The 18,666-nt window shown below is 49.7% G+C and overlaps 1 protein-coding gene across 10 annotated transcripts in view; it reads left to right on the forward strand.

Annotated features, from left to right (window-relative positions):
* Positions 1 to 17,057, forward strand: part of ST3GAL3 (ST3 beta-galactoside alpha-2,3-sialyltransferase 3) — a 177,454-nt gene extending 160,397 nt beyond the window's left edge. For 9 of the 10 annotated variants that reach the window (XM_088060190.1, XM_088060188.1, XM_088060192.1 and 6 more), the window contains 2 exons: positions 322 to 468; positions 12,870 to 17,057. In XM_088060190.1, the coding sequence (XP_087916316.1) occupies positions 322 to 468; positions 12,870 to 12,959 (237 nt within the window). In that variant the 3' untranslated portion in view covers positions 12,960 to 17,057. The remainder of the gene's footprint in view (positions 1 to 321; positions 469 to 12,869) is intronic. The other variant, XM_088060193.1, reaches the window with a different exon arrangement.
* Positions 17,058 to 18,666: the final 1,609 nt, after the last annotated feature.

An 18,666-nucleotide genomic window follows, 5' to 3' on the forward strand; every position in this document is an offset into this window, starting at 1 on the left:
ATTGTAATCCACTATCTACATCTATTTTAATTTCAGAAAGCTAATGTATCCACTGTGATTCATCTTCCAGCTCATCTGCTGCCCTGTTCTCAGGGCAGCAAAGTTGTGGAAGGGGAGTCTGACCATTTGCATTAATTTCTTTACAAGCTGGGAGGCTATCAAACCTGCAAGCTGGCAGGTTGAATGTAGCCAAATACCACATTCCTAATTTTCTGCTTAGTAGCAGCAGTCTCCCCCTGAGCAGAGACAATAAGAGGAAATCTTTGATTATAAAAATGTCAACCTGCTAATGACTTCCATTCCTGCTTTCTCTCCTCTCAGAACATCCCCACCTTGGGAAGCGTAGCAATAACCATGGCGCTGCACAACTGTGATGAGGTGGCGGTAGCTGGGTTTGGCTATGACATGAGTTCACCCAATGCACCGCTGCACTACTATGAGAACATCAAGATGTCTGCCATCAAAGAGGTAGGGAGCACCTGCCAAGCACATCCTCCTCCCAAGCCCACTGGCCACCTCGACTCCAGAGCCTGACTGGGATTGTGATGTCAGCTTAAAGCTTTCCTGTGTGGATCAAAACACAGCTCCACCCATGCATTTGCCTGTAAACTTCTAGACATTCTCCCAGGCTCAATGTATGTTAAAAATGGTTATTACTGCTGGGAAACGTTCTCTGGAATGTGTATATAATGTCATTTCTTCTTTGAGTGGCAGGGAAAAGATTCACATAAATGTTTACTCAAGAAGTGTGAAAGGAAGCAATTCTGCTCTGGGGTTGAAAAGATGTACCCTCTACTGTTTTTTGATCCATTGTATTGCTCTCTAATCCATAGGGTTCCTTTGCAAGGTGATCCCCTCCTCAGGCCCTGGGAAGGATGGGGGAGATCAGCCTGTGTACCTGAGCTCTCATCTGACTGTTCAGCTGACTGTGTTGCTGGTGTAAACACACCCAGGCTCTGTGGAGACTGTTCTGTAAAAACAGGTCCACATTAAACACATTTTCTGCTACTGTCATAGGGAGGCAAACAGCATTTTTGGAGGAACAAAAGCTTTCATATTGGTATAATGCAGCAGCATAGATGCCTTAAGGTCTGTCCATTTCCTGTACCAAACTAAAGCAAACTTGGACACTGGTCAAAACTTCTATAGTGGGAAGGTTTGCTGCTTTTTTGGGAGAGCTCCTTCTTTCCCAGCACAGATGTGGCCCAGGTCTTCCTAAGATTGCTTCTCCCTCTATCGTTCTGGATAGGAAAACTTGCTCTATCCTACTCCACACTGTGAAAAGTTGTATTGTTCATGAACAGTAGCTGCCTTCTGGCACCTGGCATTTGTTCACTGCAAGCATTTTACCATCGATTCAGACCAGGAGGAAAGCTGGGAAGTTGTGTTTTTCCAAATCACAAGACTGTACATGTCTTAGTATTCTCACAGACTGCAGGCTGCATGACCCTAGGCAGACTGAGAGGAATTATAAATCAGTGATTAGTCAGCTTGAGAAATGAGAATTATCAGAGTAATGAAAGTTTGGAACAAGCTCTCAGTAGAGGCTAAGAGAACAGATTTTAGGAAAAGGCAGTGAGGAGCTCTTCAGTATACCAAGGGACTTGACATTTTGGTCCTGAGGTATTTTCTGGGCCAGTGGAGGTGGCAAGAGAATCTGCTTAGCTCAGTGGAGTAACCATGGATTTAGTCAGTCCTTACTGGGAAAAATGAGTGCCTATTTGGGATTTAAGGGGTATGTCCAGAGAAGTAAATTGAATGGAGGTGATATCTGGCTTGTGAAATCCGTGAATGGAAAATAGCTACGGAATATAACTTTTGCAGTAGTAGAGGAGGTATCACCATTGGCTTGCCCAGTTCTGGGCATCCGCTTATAACCACTGCCAGACAGGATCCTGGGCTCCCCAGGCCCAGCTCTGAGGCAGTACAGCTGGTCCCTTAGTCTTCCAGCAAAGAGACAACTATGCCAGAGTGAACAGTCAGGCTGCAGATGTCTGAATCCAGCAGGGAGTACAAAGACTCTTCAAGAAAGTTTCAGGAGAAGCTTTTGGTGCCACTGTTTTCACTCTGGTGAATCAGCTGCCTTTGGTGGAGAATCACTCTTGCCCAGTTGTTCCTCCTGTCTCATAAGGATGTCAGTCTCAAGGTCAGCTTTTGGACATGGGGACACCCACAGCAGGTGTCCTTGCCAAGCTTGTTTTACAACCTGGTGTGTGTCTCTGTCCTCAAGGACACCACCGCGGCTGACAAAAATTAAGTTTTCTTGCTCATCATCCTTACACGAATCAATGGGACTTGGCAAAGAGTTGGTTAACAGAGTCTCTGGTTGAAGTTTCAGATCCACATCACTTGTATCTCTGATTTTGGAGGCCAGCACCCCAAATGGGATCCAAGGCCATTGGAAGACTGGAGGAGGTCACTCTTGGGCACTGTGTGTGGTCTCAGGAGTAGACATTGTATGACACAGGACAGATGAGGATGAACACATGAAATGCAACCAGTAAAGTCTCCTAGAGAGAGCAGCTGGTGCCTGATTTGCCAGGCCTCTGCTGTCTGGAAGCCATCAGTTGTCGTGTCCAGGATGTTCTGTACAGAGGTGAGGGAGCGTTGAAAGGTTCTGGTGAAGCCTCAGTAATTCAGATGTCAGTGGATTTGTTTCTGCAGCCGGGGCTGTTGTTGAGAGCTCTGCAGCCCATTGGAGCTGGTTCTAGGAGGAAAGTTCCTGTTCCACTTGAAGGCTGATTATCTGATATGTGTCTGCCCATCTAATCCTCACATCCTCACCCACAGGCTCCTCTTACATTTCACTGCCCTGGTACAAGAAAAGCCATCTGTTCCCAAGTATCAATAATTAATGCTCCTCCTGCCTCTGCCCCTCCCAATATGACAAATTGTTTGTGATATTGTGGAATGTGAAGAGCAACGAGAGGATCACATTTCTTTCTCTCCTATTTAATATTAATGGTAGCTGGTAATTGTTAGTCATCTGAGGGTGAAGTTGAAAGGTGAAGGGCATAATGGCTAGGTTCTGTCTTCTGCAGTTGCCTTCAAAGACTGCAGAAATAGAGATTTGCCCCACTCCAGATAGGAAGCATCTGCTTGATGGAAGACCTGCACACACCTTGCAAATTGGAAGGCTGGCCTGCACTGGTACCTTGTGTCAAACTTTGCCCTTGGCATTAGTGAAAGAAGACTGACCCAGAACCAAGCTCCACCAAGGTTTTTGTCTGTTCCATCTGCTCTGACACCCAGAAGTCCAAGAGTGTCTACAGGATTTTTCTCAGTGTTACTTTGGACCTCTGGGATTGTGTCCAGGCCTAGATCTTCCTGGTCCTCCTCTATATTTCAGCTTCTAAAGAAGCCACTGAAGCAGGCTATGCCTTGAAATTATGCAAGAGTCATCTTTGTCCTCGGGCCTGCAGATCCATGGAGGCTGGAGTGTTCATTCCTGGGCAGGGGAATGGAACAGGTTCACTTATCATAGCATCATCACAGCACTGAAACAACTGCAATGGGATGCAGCTGTTCCACCACAATGAATCTGTGCACAGTCCCAGGTAAGAACCTCTGCAGTTTGACCAGGCTTTGGTGGGGCAGAACCTGTCTTTCTGAAGTTCAAATCTTTTCAATGACTGCCAAACTCCCCCAGCCTGAATGTCTTTAAATCTTCAGTGTTTAAGCCTAGAGAGCAGCTGCAGGGAAGCACTCCAGCTCCACCCTGAAAACATCACTGTCTTTACAGAGGAAATGTAAACACCAGCAGTGTCCTGGGTCTGCAGATGCCACACGTGTGTGTGGATTGTGGGAGCCTGTCGGGTAATATCCCTCAAGCCACTTCCCTTGCCTGGTATCTGCAGGGAAAATGGGCCTGCTGGTGAGCAGGAGTCCTCTCAGCAAGGTGTGTCACTGATTTACACTTGCGGCTGCTTGACATCTCTCTGGACACCCTTGAAACCCTGTGACTCATCTTCAAGTAATTTGTTCTGATTACATAAAAAAGCTGGCAAAATGCACTCACTTGCTCACAGCTGGGTGGAGATGCCTCTCCCATGCCAAGACTGAGATGATAAAATCTCTGTGGAAATGAACCTGATTTTTCCTGTTGCTCTGTGGCACTGGCAGCTGAATTTCCAAAAGGAGAAACAGGCATACCCAGTCCACAGCTTAGCTCAGCCCACAGGAGTAAAAGCTCTCAAGGTCCAAGATTGTTCTGCTATTGCTACTACAGAAGCCAGCTGCCTACACTGAGTCTTCCAGGATCTCCAACTCCTGAGGGCTGGGCAGGCATTTCCTGCCCAGGAGCAAAGGCTCTGCAAGGAGGCAGATGCACTGGAGCTTGACCACCGTTAATAGTCAAGAAGAAGTGTATGGTCTTGGGGCTCTGTTCAGTAGTATGGATACAAACATGTATGGATTCTCCTGTCCTTGGGAATGCTCATCAGAGTTCATTTCTCCAATTTCTCCAATTTAGTGCTGGATAGCTTCTTTACCCTCTCTCCTGGGTAGCTCAGTGTACTCTGGCCAGGGTATGTCCAGGCAGAGCTGGTGGAGGAGACCCTTTTCTGCTCTTCAGTGTGCTCTGGAGTTCTGGAAGCACACTGGGGTGGTGCTTTCAGTTTCAGGTGTGAGCTGAAACATCAATGCAATTAAAACTGTACCTCAAGGTCAGTTCTTCTGTCCAGCACTTTCTCCCCTGTGCTCTCAACTTCTCCCCATCATGGCTGGAGTGCAGAGTCCTGGCCTGCACTTCAGCAGAAGATTTCTGGGTGGTGTCAAGACAAACTTTGTTCTCTGATCTGTTACTGGGATTCCACTGTCCAACAGACCCAGTGCTGTTATATAAACTCTCACAGGTGATTTTTCAGCTCTTATCCCATCTCTTTGTTTTAGCTTACAAAATGTAGAATGTCCAAGTGTGTCATCGCTGTTCAATCACTAATTTCCCTATTCCAAATAACTTTGCAACAGCTTTTGTCCCTTGCCTGCTTCCATGAATGCTGCACAAAAAATTGAGTCTTTGCCAAGGTGTCTGCTCACTTGTTTCTGTTTTCATGGCAATGAATCTATCAGAGCTGGATTTTCATATACTTTATTGTATTTTTATGTCCTGCTCAGGTCCTGTAATGCTTCCTGTCCAAGCACTCCATAAAAATGTATTTTTATCACAGGTCACTGTCTTCTATTAATGTAGAAGTGTCAGACCCACTGGGAACATAGTGAAGGAAATGTGGAAATGGTGGTGAGGAAAAGGAATAATTTTAAAATAGAGTGAGATAGAAATTATTTAAGGATGGGAAAGTGACTGTTTAGAATAGTAAAAACAGATCTATAAGGAGCTTATGAAAATGAGAGAGCCAGAGGCTGCGCTAAATCATGGGAACGAAGCACAAGACAGGCTCCCAGCATCTCTCCTCCATGTGCTGTGCCCCAGCACACAATCTTCCCAAGCCTTATGATCCAGAGGTGAGCTTCTATCCCCTGGTCATTTCTTGCAGGAGCAAGGATGTGAGCAAGGAGTTACCTCAGATACCACACAGGAAACACCCTGGGCTGTCTTCTCAGCAGCTGCCTGCAGACTGCCTCACACACTTGTGAGTGGTTAAAAGGGTAATTCATGGTTAAAAGCCACCCTTGCTCATCTAGAGCCTGTCTGCAGCGCTTGTGTCCCACAGTGGAGCTGCTGTCGGGTCTCCCTTTTACTGGAGAAGCAGGTCAAGCACCAGCACTGCTGTTGGAGGTGTCAGCTCCTTTGAAACAGCTGTGCCCAGCACCTCAGTGACTCACTGCCTGACCTGAGGGGGAGGTGGCTGGCAGCCTTTGATGGCTTCTTTCTGATCACTGGCCCCTTCCCCAGCTGGTCTTTGTGGGATGCTGAGGACACCATCTTGTAACACTTCTCATTCAGCCTGTGTAAGGGCTGTCACAAGGGCCAGGGGAGGTGGCCTGCAGCATGCAGTGACACAAAGCTTTGTCTCTGTCTCTCCCCAACAGCAGCTACCTCTCAGAGTAATCCACAAACATCGAGTTTGGAGTCTTGAACCATAAAGGCACAAACAATGGTGCTTTATCATCATCTGGGCTCTCTCTGTGAAGCCGCCTTTTGCATTTTAAATCAACACAAGTTGCTTGGGAGGGGGTGGTAGGGCTGCTTCAGGCTTCCAAGTACCTTAAAGTTTGTGGTAGCCAACAAGAAGAACAAAACTCCTTTGAAAGCCAGGCAGATGTCTGGCGTGGTGATTTATAGACTGAAAACATGGCTATTGGAGCCTGGCTGATGAATTGTGATTGCAGTACAAGGAGTGGTGCAGACTGAAATGGAGGTCAGCTTTTGAGGGGGAGGTTAGGGGCTGGGGCAGGGGCACCTCTGAAAGGGCAGTGCTTTTTCTTGGGGCCGGCAGTGATGACTGATGAAGTTTATACATTTTTGTCTTTGTTTAAAAGCCACCTGTTTGACAGCGTTGGGGCTGAGCAAAGGCCTCACATGCTGTTCCTGTGCATAAGGACTGTGTGTCTATATAACAGAAATCTGGAAAAGATTGTTGGAATAGCAGCTCTGACCAGAGCCCAGGTATTGCCTTGCTCAGAAGGACAGAAGTATGGTGACACTCAGGATATCACCGTGCGCTGAGAACAGCAAGGAAGGCTGTAGAATGGACAAAAACAGAATTGGGGCTTGGACAAGATCTCAGTAGGAGAAGTCAGTAAAAGATCTACAGAGGTGTGTTAGAGCCCAGCTGCTGGTCCCAGCGCTGAACACGGATGTCTGTGGGGTGATGGGTGCCCCCAGAAGTGGCTCTGTTGTGGATGTACAGTGGGACTGTCAAAGGAGAGCCCAGGTATTCCCAGGCACAGTGGCTGGCACAGCTCTTCTCACCAGCTGGGAGGGCACAAGAAGAGCTGTAGGCCTTTCACAGCTGCTTTTAGCATGTATGAAGACCTTGCAGAAGGGCATTTTAAGAAATAGCCTTTGATCAAGTGCCTTCATGGTTAAATTAAATGTAAGGTCAACAGAAGGGATGATATAACTCAGATTTTGCTCCCAAAAGGAGGGAGCTTGATAAGCAGGCTGAATTTAGACTCAGCAGTGGTGGCAGGGTGCTCAGTGGAATTGGGACATGAGTGCAGACTCTGACCTCTCTGAATTTAGGAGAGAGCCTATTCTCTAGCCTTGGAGAATGGGCTACTAAAAGCAGAGTCAGAGCTCATGGACTCATTGTAGACTTGAAGTCTTGTTTGTGAAAGTACATTAATTATCTGTGATTCCTATTTGCAGCAAGGGGAAAACTGACAGGAAAAGGCTGTAAATATAACTCCATAAAGAACTGCTTCAAAGTGGTGTTAGAAGTAATAAAGGAGTAAGGAAGATCATCAGAAGACTTCAGTCCTGATGGCTGGAAGAGACAAAATAGAAACTGGCAAAAATCAAGTTCAATTAGATGTTGCAAAGGAAAATTAGTGAATACTGAACAGTGTCACTGACAAACAATTAATAAGGAGGCAAGGAAAGAATTATCAAGACTGACATCCAGGGAGGTGAAGGAAGCAGAAGGATTAAAGTAAGAACCACGTGAATATATATTTTACCACTCTCAGGATGATATGATGAATGTGAGAGAAAGGGTCGCTTACGGTGCAAAGTTCACAGAAAATGAAAATTACTGGGTCAGCACTGAAAGGCAAAAGCTGTTAAAGCTAATGCAGTAGGTGTGCGAGCCCAAGAGATCTCTGTTCCACTTTGAGCCAATTAAGCTGCAAGTCCAGAGGAAAAGGTCCACAATAAATCTATCAGGTTCCACAGGATTAGTTTGCAGTGGACATAATACCTCTTTTTTCCCTTTTTTTTTTTTTTTTTTGGGGGTGGGGGGAGGTGGGAGGTGGGTATGAGAGCAAGTCAAGGAAAATAATCCTGTCAAATTCAGAACTCTTAAACAAACCTCAGAGGTACTATTCAGAACTTCAGAGCAGGGTTTAAATGAAAGAATAATTAAATCCTGAAAGCAAACACAACATGGATTTACCAAAGGCAGGTTACAAAAACTAATTTAATATCTTTATTTGATTTTTAAAAAAAAATATTCTTGGGACAGAGGAAGTGTAGCAGTCCTGCCTGTCAGAAGTTCAGTTAAGCATGCAATCCTGTGCTGTGTGAGATATTACTGGTTAAGTTTCAGAAGCCATGGTTTGGTGCAACACCTGTACATGAATAGTCTCTCTAAGAGAGAACACAAAAAGCAGCACTGAATGGACAGCTGGGAGTTCCTCTGCAGGAGGTCATGTTTAGTGTTTGCTTTAATGAATTTTGGCACAGAGGGCAATGGTGTGCGAGTGGAATTTGTGATGAGACAAAACCAGGTGTGGCCAATACAAGGGAGGATCAAAATACCATGCAGGAAGGCCTTGAACACCTTGAGAACAGGAGTGAATCGAGTGGCATGAAACCTAAGAATATGAATGGAAGGTTGTGCTATTTGGGGCAATAACAGACATTTGACTTTAATTTGAGATAGCATTTTTTGGCAATGGCAGAGGAGGACAGTGCTTAGATAGGTACAAATAAATTACAGAATAATTCAGGCTGCCAGATCGTTACTGGCAAAAAAAAAAAGACAAATACACCTCTGTAAAGACTAGAGGAAAGGACTTCTTGCTGAGTAAGGGAATTGCCACTGCAAGATGTACTGGTGAGCTTTCTTTTTCAAGATCATGAGAAGTAAATCTTGAGTAAATAGGGACAGAGGGAGCTACTATAATTCTGTGAAATTTCCAAGTCTTCATGGTACAAATGAACAGCTTGTTTTGGTAGAAGAAAGACATTGCTTGTTTAACTTGGTAAAATGAAGACTGAAAAGAGATACAGTTTCTCTCTCTGTGTGTATTAAGAGTAAGCAGGAGCAAAACCAGCTGTTTGAAATTTAAAGTTGATGTAAGAATGACTGGGCATAAAGGAGCTGTGATTAAATCCCCTAAAGACAAGATGAGGGTGCCCAGCCATCCCTTTTGTTTCAGTACTTGGGAATCCCAAGGGGGTTCAAGCGGAGTGGGGCAGTCTGATGATGAAAATTAAGCAGCTCTAGAGACAAGGCAGTGCAGATTAAAGACAAAGGTAAATTAGCACCAGTGGAGACTGCAAACTGACTGTTGCCAGTGAAGTAGTGCTTCTTGCTCTGCTGTGGTTTCTGTGCAGGTTTTCGTGGAGAAGTGCTGCTGACATGCAGAAATGCAGAGGATGTAACAGAACTGGCAAAACTCCTTCTCTACAACTTGCTGTTTTTCTTGAATGCATTCCTCATTGACTTCACTCTAATTTAGCCTTCCTGTATTTTAATTGCAGCATGCCTGATAAGACTAATGTGGTCTGAAGCTGAGGCATTCCCCGATTGTAATTGATTACAGACGGGGAGCTTACCTTCCTCCTGGGTTGGTCTCTGAAACATTTGCTTAGGCTTAAAATATTCTACTTGGCTTCTCTTGAAGCGACAGATGATGTTTTGTGCTTCTTTGTGGAACTGTCAAGATAAAAAGGATAGGTGGTTTGAGGCTGCTGCATTTGCATAACCCTGAAAGGTGGCTTTAACTGATGATAGATTTTCACCTAATAACTGTGACCAAGCGCTCAGAGCCACTGCTACCTCCCTGGGATGAGCAGCCACAACGGTGCTGGCAGAGTAACTCTGCTCCCTCTGCTTCTCTCTCCACTGGAAAGAGCAAACATCCACTACTCAGAGAGAGACCCAAAGTGCAGGAAATCCTAGCCTGATCCCCGGAGAACACCACGGGGTCTGGAGCCTCCTGGGATGTTCCTGTTGGAACTCTCAAAGTTCATTACTCCAACCAGTGGCTCAGGCAAACAGCCTTTTTGACTCTGCAAGTGGAAGCTGCTCTGGATGAGAGCAGCAGGGGAGAGAGAGGGCAGAGCCAGTCTGCCAGGTTGCAGCAGCGGTGGTGATGTGCAGGGACGGGAAGGTGGAGGTGACAGTGAATGCTCCAAACTGCTCCATCACTGTCTTTGAGATGCAGATTGACAAGAAAAGAGCTGGAGTTTTCTGCTGGCACTGTGTGCTATTTGATGTGTATACCTAGGGTGCTATTTGAGGTGTACACACCCTGAAACCTTCTGGGGTTTAGGGTGGATTTTGTTGCCTTTTCCTGTTGGAGAAATGGGACTGAGGTGCCCGTTTTCTTGTCAGTTTTGAGGAAACTGCTCTGGCTCTTTTCCCCACTGCTGCTGCTAGTGCTGGAACGCAGCTTCCTTCATCTGATCAGCTCTGTCTGTCAGTGGGGTGGGTCCCTCTCCTGTAATCAGTAACCAGAGCTGGTGTTGAAGACATGCTTCATCCCTCCTGCCCGTGCTGCTGTTGGGTGATGAGGGAGCAGCACCACACTGAGTGCCCTGATAGTGCTCTGGGAGGGATGGCAGCCTGTTCTCACGAGGGAACCTCTTCCTCTGTGGGCTTACATTAACTACAAAACATTAGAGAGTACTGATGTGGACATCACTAAGATCCATGGGCCAGGTGGGAGGCTGAATTGCCTCTTGTGTGACTGTCTGCCCGTAAAAAGGAGTTAGTGGCAGTGCCTGGGGTATAAAGCAGCCTGGATGCTGAGCAACCACAGGTCGGTAGGTCCTGCCAACAGCTTTGCAGTGAGTGCTGGAGCCAGACCTAGCTGTAATGTGAGAGACTGCAATTGTATCACCCAAAGTTTTGTCATCTACCTCCTGGATTTAAATTCCTGCTTCACTTGTACTTTTCACAAAGCAAATTTCCTCTTGCCATCAGATAAGGCACTTGCATGTGGCCTGAGGTGACGTTTTAGGTGGTTTGAATTTGCCTACAAGTGGCTGCCTCCCCAGTTCATCTGTACAAAGATCACAAACACGAATGGGTGTCCTGGCCAAAACCAGTTGACTTCTCATACCCTGTGATGAGGCTGAAAGGTGTGGAGGAGGGCTCAGATTGCGCTATGAGGTATCGGGCTGCAGGCAGGTTTTAACAACAAGCCCAGCCAGATGCAAGTGAATGCCCTGAGAGTTGGTGTCCCAGCGTGGTCTCTGTGCCAGCAGGCAGTGCTGGCTGGCTGTGGGCAGGAGCTCACCCGCACGCTCAGCTGCCTCTGCCGGGGCTGAGCCCTCCTAGCAAGGGGCTGTGTTGGCAGAAGTGACACTGCTGCATGGCAGGGGCCAAGCCCAGGGCTCCCAGCTGACATGCCACATGTGGAACTGTTTCCAGCACATTGGGGATCCTGCCTCTCTGGCTCCAACACACGCTCAGCCCTGCTCTCCCAGCTTTCTCTGTGCTGCCATCATTCCCACTGCTGCTTTCTGGAACTGATGCCATTTTCCTTTTACAAGCCTTTGTTACCCTTATCCCCAGTGCCACTTTTCAGTTTCTGCTTTTACATTAGCTGAAGCCAAGCAATGAGTTGTTTCAGGGCAGCATCTTTTCAGTTTACAGATAAGGCCTTATGCATTTCCAGAGTCCCAAAAAGCACCAACGGAGTTCTCATGTGTGGTCCTGTTCCCAATAGTGGTGTAGCCTTTCCAGCGTTCAGGTAACAGTGTCACTGGAAGCAGTGGAAGGCAAAGACTTCCTTTGAACACAGATTATAAGGTAATACTTGCCTGAAGTTTATTTAGCAGCATTAACTGTTGTCATTACCTGCACTGAGGGGATGGAAGTGGCTTGTAAATGCACAGTAGGAGCAAGAAAGATATTCCCAAAATGTGCTGGAGATCTAGAGAGGGACCTTCAGTGCCTTGAACCTCTTGTCAGCCCTCTGTGTGCATGTCATGCCTGGGGCTGTCAGTGCCACACAGGAGTGACGGCTGAGAACTGCTTGTCCCTGACAGGACAGGGCAGGACAAGCAGGATGACAGGAGAGCCACATGCACATTGTGCACGATGTAACCAGTGCTTTGCAGGCAGGTGCCCATGGTTTGGCAGTGGGTAAACTGGATTTTGATACCTATGACAGAGTGCCTTCAGTGGGCTCATGGGGCTGATGCTTTGTTGGTTTGAGGCCATGTCAGGGAGGCTCCTGTAGAGTAATTTTGTGAGGGTCCAGATTGTATTTAGAGCTCAGATTTCCTGCTGACCAGAGCACTGTGCCAAAATCATGTACTGTGATTCTTGTCCTGTTGGGGAAAGTTGCTTTTCCCTGTTCTGTTTGGGCTCCATGGTGTGACAGACTTCCTGCTTTCATTAAGTGCTTCAATAGTCCCAGCACAGGGGAGTGATGGCAGATGCTGTGAGCCCAGCTCAAGCCTGCTGCAGGGAACACATCTGTGTGGGGTGACACCAGCTGTAGCAATCACTGCTCTGAAGTGCCTGCTGGGAGATGTGGCTGTTTCACCCTTCACATTGTGTTAGAGTAACCTTTAGCATGTGATTTCCTCTTGATAGGGCTAGCAGAAGCAAGAGCCAGCTTTGGTGGTGATGGTCTTGGGGTGTTTCAGCTGCATGCACCCTGATGCACTGCCATGGGCTGGCAGGGAGCTGTGTGTGGTGGGTACATGTCCTGCCATTGTGTCCTCTGCCAGCTCTGTTCCCTGGCACAGAACATCACCAGTGCTGTGCTGTTGGGCTCCTCTGTGCAATAGCTTGGGAGGGCACATCTGCCCAAAGAATCTGGATTGCCCATATGTCACCGTACCAAAAAACTTCCCCCAGCCTGTGGGGAAGCTTACTCCCTCAGCTACACAGGTCTGACCCTGACTGTGTCAGCTTTATGTAAGAGGAGGTCCTTGGTGTGCAAGGGCTTTTCTGACCTACAGCAGGATCTGTGTCCTTGACAGTCTCCCAGGCATGAGGGACAGGAGCATGCTTGGCCAGGGTAGCTGCTGACCTCCTGTCTCTCTCATTTTCTTCCAGTCCTGGACGCACAACATCCAGCGGGAGAAGGAATTTCTGAGAAAGCTGGTGAAAGCCCGAGTCATCACTGACCTAACCAGTGGGATTTGAGTGGCTGCAGCCACTGCATCCAAGGGAGGAGACAAAGACACGCTGCAGCTCTGGGAGCAGGCACTGGCAGCCCCCTGCAAGAATCCCACCTCACTGAAGACACACAGAGATGCCCAGGTGCTCTGGGAAGACCCTCTTGCATTGCCAGTCTGCACGAGGGTTATGTCTCCCACCTACAGGCCTAGAGCTGGCAGGAGGTGGGCAAGGGGCTGAGTGGACAGTTCTTGAACTCTGCATCACAGACAGATCTTCTGCATCCTGAATTAGCCAGGAAAGACTCAGGAGAGAAGAAAGGTTTGTGAATAAAACGATTAGTGCCAAATGGGAGGTGATGCTGCCCCAAGGCAGCAAAGCCTGAATGTACAAAGTATTATTTTTTAAAAGACTGCTGGAACTATACTAGAAATACCAAGGTACAAGGCAAAGTCTGCTTGTGCACAGCCCTGCGAAAAAACAGGCCTCTTCATACTCCATCTGCATTGTTACTGGCCTCAGACCTTTCCCCAGGAAAACAAATCCATCCAAAACTTCGGTGCCATTGGTGACAATTCAAAGGGAAAATGATGGCTTCCTCTCACATGGAGCTTCTGGAGGGAGATGAGCATGGGTTTGTTTTTCTGCATTTTTTTCCTCGCTTCCTCCACAGAGGCAGCAACAGCAGCAGCCACTGACTTGGCTGTGTTCTTCATAGCCATTTGCCTCCGCCCTGACCCCAAGGTGAAGCAGGGAGCCGGTGGCTTTCTCCGCCTACAGCAGACCCTCTGCACCTTCCTGCCTGTCACGATGCAGAGGAGCCTGCCCCGTTGTGCTCAAGGCTTTCAGGCCTCTTGGTTTGTGCCTGCTGTGCAGGGCCCCCGTGGAGTCCATGCAGACTGGTGTCACTGTTTCTGGACAGCATCTCGCTTTGGTTTTGTGTGGGAGGGGAGTAATTTATTCTTTGGAAGGAGGTCAGATCTTGAGCGGAGATCTCAAGCTTTACAGTTTGAGAGCAGACTGCTGAAGATGTTTGTTTTACGTTCCAGACTCGATCATGTTCCCTATTTAAGCGATGTGTGACCTCAGTGATAATGGAACCCGATGGGAACTGTCACCCTCTGCTTGGCCCCTGCTCATTCCATTTCCAAGCTCCTCCTGTGCTGCTCTAGCACTGCTGCTCCTCCTGCTCTCAGGAGCACATCCTTCCTTCGCCGTCCCAAGATGCACTATTTGCACATTTGATTTGTATACGTATTTCAGGGGAGCTGGAATAAACTGATCAACGTGGCCAAGTGCAAGGGCAGCAGGGTGGTCTCATCCACCTGAAGAGCATGGTCAGAAAGGAGATTGCCAAGGGAATGAATGGTTACATCTGGAACATGTGAGGGAATGAATGGCCCCTGTGCTCTCCTAGCCTGGGGCAGGCTGGAGTGCACCCACAGGCACTGTCCCAGTACCTGGGTGTCAAGGCACTGGCACACAGCCAGCCGGTGCTGGAGTCCATGGAGGGGGATCCCAGAGGGCTGTGGGTTGGGCTCATGGTCCTGGCACTGTGTCTGACATAGCACAAGGATTGCAGTCTGCCTTGCTCTGGACTGAAAGGAGCATGACCCTGGCATGGGCAAGGAATGCTCAGAGCAGGGCTCACATGGCTCCCCTAGACCAACTCTGCACCCACTGACTTGCAGGGACTGTGACCTTGGACCTGAGACCCTCAAGGGGGTGTGCAGGAGGAACAGGCAGTGACCTGGGTATGGGGCAGATGAGCAAACTGTACAGAATGGTTTGAGACCAGGCTGCAGACAGATGCAGTTCCCAGGACATGGCACTGAGTGCTCCTTACAGACTGGTGTGGGATGCGCCCCTCAGGAGCCTCTCCTGCCTGCTATGCCTGTAGCCAAGGAGCTTGCTCAGGAGCAAGTCCTGCCCAGCTTCTTGTTGTGGCTGCTCTTTTCCTTGTCATCTGGGAGCAGCTCAAAGATCCTGCTGCTTCTGGGCCACAGAAGGCATGCTGGGAGGCTCTCCTTCCCTTTACCCTTCCCATGTCCCATCCCCGCTGCTCTGGCCTCCCAGCCAGGCAGTCCATGTTTCCCCAGGGACATGCCTCCTGTCAGGATGCTCTGTGAGGTTTCCAGTGGGTTTTTGAGCATATGCTGTGGCAGATACTCCTTTGAAGTATCTTCCAGTTTGTTTTTTGTTCTTGAGAAGTCCATGGGACTGGATTGCTATGGCTCTCACCAGGCAACACTACCTTTGCAGTTCCTGGGTGCTGGCCTGGACTTGGGATCATCTTCTGTTGACTCCCAGCCATGCTGGCAGTGGGAATGCTTGGTCTGGATCTGGCTGAGGTTGTTGCTGGGGAAGGGTTGACAGACTCACTCTCTGTCTTGGTGCTTTAACCAGCTGCCATGAGAGCCCTAGGGCTGTATCCATGGGCTGCAGAGAGCTGAGATGGCAGAGTGGGCAGCTGCATCCAGAAGGAGGAGGGAAGAGCCTTCAGTGTCTGTGCTGGGCTCCTCTCCACCCACTGGGGGAAGCACCCTCACAGAGGATTGTGATGGCATTAATTTGATTACGACTAGTTTTATTGAACACTACAAAGCTACAGGGCACTTTTATCTTCAAATTGACTGGCTCCAGGTCCAAGGACACTACTCATCCGAGCTCTCCACCATGGCCAGGAACAGGTCCTGATGGGAAGTTGGACCAGGAAGGTGACCCCAAGCCCTTCCCTCCAACTTGACAGGGGTCTCAAGCCAGAGGAGTCCAAGTTGAATAGTTGAGCGCATGGCCCAGGGGGACTGTGGTGGGTCAGGACCACCTGCATGTAGAAGGAAAGAGCGTTTGGGGACCAAGACTCTCATCTAGCTCACTGACACCACAGAGCAGCCCATGGCTGGGTGATGGGTCTCCAGTTCCAGGAGCAGTGCACAGCACTGGGTTTTGCTCCTGGGTGCTGTTCTTTTGGCTGCCTCCCCACATGCACCTGCAGCCACCTCCCGCCTCCTGCAGTCCTGGCAGCTCAGAGCGGTGCACGCGGGTCAGAGCAGGGTCAGTGGGACGGATGTGAGTCTCGGCCTCTCCCTTGCAGTGACTCACCTTGTCAGATCGGAAGGGAGAGCCCAGGGGAATTCTCCACAGCCTAAATATAGAGCGGGGTTGCCTGGTGCCTCTGATGCGCTGTGGTGCAGAAAGGATACTCAGGTGGCAGGGAACCTGCCTAGAGACGGCCCAGGGAAACACAGAAAGATCAGGGGCCATGACCACAGTGGGTTTTGCTCCAGCTAGTTCAGGGAGCAGGTCTGGGGACCTACAGGGCAGCCTGCACATGCTGCTCTTGGGGACAGGAGCTGCTGCTGCTGCTGTGCTGACCACACCATGAGCTGCTTGTGCATTTGTGGTAGTGCCCACCAAATTGGCATTGGGCTCCCACCACCAGCTCACCCTGTTAGGCCTGGCCATGCTGTGGCCTCAAGCTCACACGTGCCAAAGGTAAGCACCATGGCCAGGAAACATGAGGCAGCAGTGGGATCCAGCCCAACATTCCTCATCCCAACATCTCTGGGCTTCCAGTGTCTCCTTCCTCGGAGGGAGAAGTGGAGAGGCCCTGCCCAGCCACTGTGCTGCCCCTCGGTGTGAGCACTGCTGGGAGTGGGAGGTGTCAGGACAGGGCCATCTGTGTCAAATGGGCACAGTAGGGTTGGGTAGGGGCAGAACTGGACACAAGCAAGGGCTTCCAGAGTGTTTGGCAGGGAGGCAACCACCACGCCGAGCTCCACAGGCACCAGCACGGCGTGTGCTCTCAGTCCAAGCGTGTGTCACTTGCAGTATTAGAGACGTGTCCAAAGCGCAGGAGCCCCTTTGGGGCCAGTGCCCAGCCCCTCTGGGCTCTGGCTCCTTGCACAGCCTGCACAGGGTCTCAAAAAGGCCAGTGCATTTGCCGGTACTATACCAAGCCAAGATGCAAGAACTCAATGAGTTTTTAAAATTAGTTTTAGTTTCTGCCTTTTTTTTTAATTTCCCCTCTAGGCAGGGAGGGTAAGAGTCTTGCAGGCTCCTCCAAACCGGCTTATGTCACATCAATTCAGTCATATCACAGAAGCAATAAAGCTATCAAACAAGCTTGGCTGGCCTCTTTTTTCTGCTGCCTTGGGCCTTTTTTATGGGAGGCAGAGGGATTCCCCTGCTTGGGCTGTCCCCTGCCTGGTTTCACTGCTGACTCCTCCAGAACAGTAATGCAGCTGCCAGGAGCTGCAGCTGGCCAATGCCACTGGCCTGGTGCTGGGGACAGGAGAGGGCTGTGCTCCTCCTTGCAGGTGACTTTGAGGGGTGGGAGATGGGATTGCAGGTTGGGTTCATTTAATGTTGGAAGGCACAGGCATCAGAGCTTGTCCTGCCTGTGACAAGCTGCCTGTGACTATGACTGCTGGGGACTACAACTGTTGTGACAATCTCCTGGGAACTCCCTGCCGGCAGGGTGACTTCCCGCCAAGGGTCACAGCAGCAACCGGGCTGGGTGCGGCCCTGACAAAGGCAGGTGTCCAGCCAAGTGACCTTCTCACCACAGTGTCCTGGAAAAGGAAATGGTTTAGGAAGCCAGGGACTGAGCCTGTGACCAGCTCTCATACCTGCCAAATCCCAGCTGGAGGAGTGCAACCCCTTAGGCAAACTGGTGATGCCACCAGGCTTCCAGACCCACAGGATATGTTGGAGAGAGTTCCATTGCTTGAAGGCATGGGAAGGCTACTTCCAGGTGAGTGACTGGTCTGCCAGACCTCCCAGCCTCTAAACAACGAGGGGTGGGTTGTTGCTAGCACCAATGTGGCACCAGAGAAGCAATTGCCCAACCCTCCCTGATGCATGGTTGCAGGTTTCAAGGAGATGCTGGAGCAGCTGAAATCCACCTTCCATCTCCCCTCTCCAGCATTTAAAGAGCAGGGCCACCACTGCCATTGGGCTGAGCCAGCCCCAGGGATGGCCCATGCCCTGTCCTGGCCTTGGGAGGGCTGAGGAGGAAAAGAGTACCGAGCCTGGGACCAGGGCACACAAGGACGTTCAGGTCAGCTGAGACAAGGAGACTTGTTCAGAGATACCCCTGAAAGAGCCACGTCACTGCTGAGGTGGGACACAGCCTGCGTCAAGCTCTCTCCCACGTATGTTTTGTCACACCCAGCCATGGCCTCGGACAGCAGTCACAGCATGCTCAGACTTGCCATCTGGCTGGTCTGCATCACCCCCATCCTGTCACATGCAAGGGTGGCACCTTTAGGGACAGATGTCAAAGCAGGTCCTGCCTCGGCTCAGCAGGGCTTATTCCAGACCGGACAAGGCACTTGGGGGTACCCAGCCCCAGGGGGGCAAGAGCACGGGCTGACACCGGCAGGGCCCTGGGAGGTACCAAGCTAGGCAGTGCCAGCAGCAGTCAGGGAGCAGGTCACCCCTCTGTCTGGAGACCTGTGGGGCTGGAAGCCTGCCCTGCACCCCAGTACCCTGTGCAGCCTGACCCATGCTCAGCACACCCAGGGCAGAGTCAATACTCATGGGAGCCCAGGAGGGGAGAGCAGTGCTGGGATTGAGGCACATAGCTGGGACATGCCATCCTCTGCCACCATGATTGTGGGGGGACAGGGAGGAGGTGCTGCTGGTAGGACATTAGTGGGGCTGACAGCAGCTACAAGATTATGTCTCCCAGGACAAGAATAAAGTACAGAGGAGGGAGCCAGTGCCTCCA

The sequence above is a fragment of the Pseudopodoces humilis genome, chromosome 10 (genome assembly GCF_049639895.1).
Source record: "Pseudopodoces humilis isolate 2021_Gansu_Grassland_sample_001 chromosome 10, ASM4963989v1, whole genome shotgun sequence".
In the NCBI taxonomy this organism is placed as follows: domain Eukaryota; kingdom Metazoa; phylum Chordata; class Aves; order Passeriformes; family Paridae; genus Pseudopodoces; species Pseudopodoces humilis.